The 6,128-nt window shown below is 35.0% G+C and overlaps 1 protein-coding gene across 1 annotated transcript; it reads right to left on the bottom strand.

Annotated features, from left to right (window-relative positions):
- Positions 1-433: 433 nt before the first annotated feature.
- On the bottom strand, positions 434-5,258 carry LOC143584507 (protein FAR1-RELATED SEQUENCE 5-like). The gene is made up of 8 exons (XM_077066543.1): positions 5,250-5,258; positions 4,752-5,019; positions 2,280-2,524; positions 2,111-2,187; positions 1,768-2,026; positions 1,181-1,556; positions 814-826; positions 434-731 (listed from the first exon to the last, which is right to left on the bottom strand). The coding sequence occupies exons 1-8, from the start codon at positions 5,256-5,258 to the stop codon at positions 434-436; spliced, it is 1,545 nt and encodes a 514-aa protein (XP_076922658.1).
- Between the last annotated feature and the right edge of the window lie 870 nt (positions 5,259-6,128).

Here is a 6,128-nt window from a genome sequence, read left to right as displayed (position 1 = left end):
TCCAGTATGACACAATGACCATTATAACAAAATATATAAAATATGACACAATGACCATTATAACACAATAAAAGCTAAAAGTAAGCCACTCAATTCAGACACAAAAAATCCAGTATGACACAATGAGAATTAGACACAATGACCATTATTACACAATAAACTAAAGTAAAAATTTATTGAGACTCTGAATCTTGCAAACAAGAAACTCCTGAACTGGTTGTTGCTTCTTTCTCTTTAATTCTTTGTAAGTATAACTTGCAAGTGCGTATAGTGTGACCTACACCTTTGCAGAAACCACATCCCCTTTGTTTGTACCCAGCTTTACTAATTGCTATCTCACGAGCAGACTTGAAATGTTTATGACTCGCACAACCTTTTGTTCTTGTTCTAACAGGATTTCTGATTTTAACACTACATGGTTATCTCATTCCAGTCATTTCTGCAAATCTATCTCTCCTGCTGGGGGCGGGGCAACAACTTGAGCCTCATCAGCCTTAGACATGTAATCTTTGACATACTCTCTATAAAGACACATTTGTTCTTTGTTACTAACCAATTTATTTATTTTATACTCGTGAGCAAACCTAATTTGACGAAGAACAGCTTCAACATCTGCACGATTTTCCCCAAACTCTTCGGGCCTAAAAGAAGAAAGTGACGCATTTGAAATAGCTTCCTTTTTCCATCGCCTAATAATATACTTCTTTGGGAATTCTGTTACGAAACTAATTCTAAGAACATAAAAATTATGTTTACATAGTAATCCGAACAATTCAAATCTTTTGCAGCTGCATGATATTGTTTGATCTGCACCTCGATACATAACCTACACAAAAAGAACACAAACAAAAAGGATTAACAGAAAATAAAAAAATATTACACAAAAGCAAAAAAGAAAAAGATATAATAACACAATGAATAACATTAAATATTACACAATGAAAAGCGAATATAAGAAAAAACAAAAATAAAAAGAAACAGGAATTGAAACCTCAAAAAATGTAGAGCATGGCTGCTTCAAATCCTCAATTTCAAACTTCAAAAAATCACCAACAGGTTGTCTAGTAACAGAAGCACAACAATGAATACCATCCTCAATCTCCAATTGTTGATAAAAAAATCGTCCGTGAAAAAATTTTTGCAGCTTGACTCTCAAGAATGAACGTTGGATTCATAAAACCAGGAATGGTGTATCGAGAGTGGTGATCATTTCCTCTATGCTCATACCATTGACACTCAACTGTCGCTTCAAAGTGACTAAAAAACTCAACTAATGTTGACCTTGGATTACAAAACTGGTTAAAAAAATGGTTCTCATTTTCTGATCTTGATGTGGTACGCATAACTCCAAAAAAATTCTCTTGTAGATAATACGCAGGCATCCAGTCTTTTCTAATCTTATAAAGATTAACCAACCACTCATGATCACTTAAGCCATATTCAGAAAGAATTGAGGGCCATTTCTCTTCAAACTCATCTGTTGTAATAGAATTTGTCCACACAATATCAGCTAATTTTTCTTTGAACTTAGCAACATTAGGCGTCGCTGGCCCAACCTACAAATATGACACAATGCATAAATATGACACAACGCATAAATATGACAAAAAACATAAATATGACACAATACAGAAACAGAAACTGAGTATTATGACACAATGAAAAAAGACACAATGCATAAATATGAGACAATACAGAAACAGAGTAATGCATAAAAATATGACACAATGCATAAATATGACACAATGCATAAATATGACACAATACCTTACTAGTCACTTTCTCCCAAATATGCCACATACATAATCTATGTCGGCTATTTGGAAAAACATCCTGAATAGCCCTTTTCATAGCGGCATCTTGGTCAGTAACAACTACTTTAGGTGCAGAACCAAAGGCATGGGCATATTCCCTCAATAACCACCTGTATGAGTCAGCAGTTTCAGATCCAAGAAGCGCAGCACCAAGTGTAATATTCCTATTGTGGTTATCTATACCAGTGAAACGGACAAACACCATATCATACCTAGAAAACAAAATCAAAAAGTTAAAAAAAAAATAAAAAATACACAATTATTGAAGAAAGACACAGTGAAATTTTGAGTCTTACTTGTTTGATCGATAGGTAGCATCAAACCCTACAACATCACCAAAAACCAAGTAACTTTTCTTTGAATTCTCATCAGCCTAGAACAAACCGCCTAAAGTTCCGTCTTCTTTAAAAGTGTAATCAAATGAAAAATTGGGACAATGCTTCTCTTCTCAAGACGTTTAATTACCATATCTGCATCGTATTCACTAATGTATTCACTTTGACGCGTCTTAAAATTCTTAAAGTCATTCTTTATTGCACCTACCTGCTCATAACCACCATACAAACTCTTCAAAATATTAAACGCTCTAACAGGCCCTAGATTTACTTGAGACAACGCTTGAATAACACTTTCTTTTACGTAATCTACCCTTCTCGCAGATGTTAAAAACTGAATATCATCTTTATGCACGAAACTGTGGTTATGATCTTCTTCAAAAAAATAAACCTCATATTTGTTTTTATCGTTCAACCTAAACTTAATATGTGCACCGCATCCGGTTCTCTTCGATGGTTTCTACGCTTTCTTTTACCATTATTTGCATCATCTAATGTACCATTGTCACACCCCCATCTTGGGCCTAGGAGTGCGACTAACAGTTGGTTCCACATTTGTTAATTAAATCAGAGTTACGTTTGTAAGCGGAAGACTTTATAAAACTTTAAGGATCAAAATGTAACATATATATATATATATATATATATATATATATATATATATATTCATAAGACTGGATTATAAAATACCCGTTTAAGTTGTTAACAAAACATTACTTGTTTATAACTACAAACCACCATTTTAGTATGTTAAGTTTATACAAAATAAATCCGAGCCATCGGATATTAGTAGCACTTCGTCACTCCAAGCGCTATCCTTGTTCACATGCAAAATGTAATAAAATACGTCAGCAACGAATGTTGGTGAACACGCTGACGCTAAAATATTTTCTTTTACTTTATTACCCCTCGAGACTACGCCTGCCTCGGCCCATCGTGGCTTAGGAATAACAAAGTTAAATAACACAATTATAAACTTGAGCCTCTACACTAGGTCACGTCAGCAAACACCACAGCGTTCGACTTAGTTAAGTACCCGTAAGTATACACATGGTCGTGCTTCCTATAGGAAAGCGTCCTACGGCCAAGCGTGGTGCGATGTGCCCACCGCGTACTACCACATATATAAGGATCCAGACACACATATACTATAGCCTGAGGGCTAGGCTTATACCCTTATTTATAACGGTTTTAGGAACACGTAGTTCCTTGTAAACAATTTTCATATAACATGTTTGACTCATTTGAAAACAAGTTTGTAAAAGTTTGGGGGCGTATTCACCTTATCGCTTTGGGATTGGCTTCAACACCGTCCGAGGGTCTTTCCCTTGCTATCTCGCACCTATAGTACGAGTATAACCATTTGTTAGTCAGATACACAATCCAGCTTAGGACCTTTAGTCTTATTTTATAAACTTTACCTCGTTGAACCTTTAGTTCATAAATCTCTTTTTACTTGAAAACCTTTAGTTTAAAAGTAATTATAAACCTTTAGTTTATATATAAAACCCGACGTTTCTTCTTCTCTAAGAAGCGTATTCTTTTTCTTTTATTATTTAAGAATACTCATTATTACTTAAATAATATTATCATAACAAAGAATATACATATATACTTGCACACATATATACATATTTACTATTCAATCTTTTATTCTTTTCTTTGTTATGTTTATTTTTCTTTTATCGAGGTATCGAGTATGACCTGGACTTAAGGCTTAAGCCTTTAATATAATATTATATTATATTCATTTGTCGTTACGCCTAACCTTGTTGGCGTTTTGGAAACCCTAAGAACTCGAGCAGCACTCCAACGCCACTTCACTTTCTTGATCAACTTTGGTACACCTTCCATGGCACGCCAACGATAATACCAATCTTCAACAATTAACGGCACACCTTTCGAGAACAAACACCTTCTTGGTTAATGTGGGTGGAGGATGGCACGAACTTCGAGGAAACGTCGGCACAGAAACTGAGGATCGGGCACGCTTATCGAGGAATTATGGCACGTTTATCGAGGTGGATCGAGTATGTGATTAGGGTATTGTAGAGAGATGTTAGAGAGAGAAAGGATGACTGATTTGTGGTGTGAAGAAATGAGATCCAGGACCTGCTATTTATAGACAAAATTTGGGATCCCATCGCGATGGGCTCCTGGGCGCCCGTCGCGTAGCGCGACGTAAGCCTAACCAGTCCCCATATAGGTCTGCCACGTGGCAGACGGTGTGCCACGTGTTGACATGTGGCGGACGACGTGCCACGTGTGGCCACGTGTCGGGACACGTGGCGGAAGGGGTGCCACGTGTGGACACGTGGCAGCTCTTGTGCCAGAGGTGTCAGGCCACGTCATCGCGATACGTGATGACGTTGGCCTTTGGTGATCGCGTATCACCATTGACCACTTCTAGAATGTTTTTGACCAAGCCCTTCGCGATATGCGAAGGGCTTGTCTTTTAATCCCGTCGCGTAGCGCGATAGGACAAGAAAACAGATTTTTTTATTTTTAACCCTCAGGTTTGGATTTTGGCAAATTTTGTCCCTTAACTTTGGAAATTGATATTTTGAACTCGAAATTTTCATAATGTTATAACTATACTTACTTCCACTTTTAAACCCTTCCTTAGAACAAACATAATACTTCAATTTCAAAAGACCATTATTAGTGTATGCACTATTCTTCCTAACACTAAAACCACTAGCATGAGCATAGCTAACATAAAAACCATAGGCAAGCTCAACAGAATCAAACACCATACCTTTAACAGGTTTAAGACTCACAACAGGTTTGTAATATATTTTTCCAGACCTCGGGGATACACGTTCTTCACCAAGTTCATTGTAAACTCCAACATCAAAATCAATAAAACTCTGTTAAGTATACACAAATTTCAATATAAAATATAACACAATGCTAGCAGAAACTTATTTTATCAGTAAGACACAATGATGTTACAAACGAAAATCAAATGATACAATAAAAATCGATTTATCAAATTGAAGCAAAACATTAAATTGATTCAATACACTTTGAATAAAAAAATTGGATCAAATAAACTGAATCAATCAATTGAATCAAAATAAATGGAGAAAAATAGTACCAGATCCATCATCGTTCATGGCAGAGTTTGTATCTGAATTCGTACCAAATCCTTCATCGTTCATAGCTTGAGTTTGTAATATTCGATTTGATTTCACCAATTAAGATGTATAATTTGCTAGATCTATAGATCGATTCTTATTGATGGTCGATTGTCATGTATATGGTATGTATATGGTGTAAATTGATAAAGATCTGGGTTTAGAAAATAAACCAATAAAGTTCCAAAAATACCCTTCCTTCCTAAAATTAGTTTGATGGGAAGATTGCCATGTTTCATAATCCTATTCCTTCTCACCCTTTTCATTTTTTAATCGCTTTGTATTTTAACTTTAGCATATTATCATTTATTTATCGGTTTTGTTTTATTATTACCACATGTGTTTTTTTATTATATATTTTTTACTAACCCGTGTATCACGCGGGTTCTAACCTAGTTCTAACTGTAAATCTAAACCCTAAGACTAAGCTAGGGGCGTGCAAGAAACCGCACAAAGCGATCCGAAACCGAAAAAATGAACCGAATCGAATTTCTAGATTCTTATTTTTTATTTTAAGTAATATATAAAAAATTTAATAATAGACAACTCAAATATTATTGGCCGAATGTGTAATAACCAATTAGTTAATAATTAATAAAAATTATCTATTTATGTAAATTTATTATTTTCAGCCGTATAATTTTCAAACTCAAATAAGAAAAACTGAGAAAACCGAAAGCGTACTAAAACCAAAACGAATAACACCAAATGCTAGTACCTTAAACAATAAATTCTAAACTATTAACCTTAAAACTTATCGGTAAACCTAAAGTTAAACAACTAATTACGCTAAACCCTTCCCCATGTTAATTGATGAGATTGCCTGCCAATGAAACTCC

The sequence above is a fragment of the Bidens hawaiensis genome, unplaced genomic scaffold (assembly GCF_021521415.1).
Source record: "Bidens hawaiensis isolate Kalapana, Puna unplaced genomic scaffold, B.hawaiensis_p1.1 tig00033146_1, whole genome shotgun sequence".
In the NCBI taxonomy this organism is placed as follows: Eukaryota; Viridiplantae; Streptophyta; class Magnoliopsida; order Asterales; family Asteraceae; genus Bidens; species Bidens hawaiensis.
This window is presented reverse-complemented; position numbering and strand designations above follow the sequence as displayed.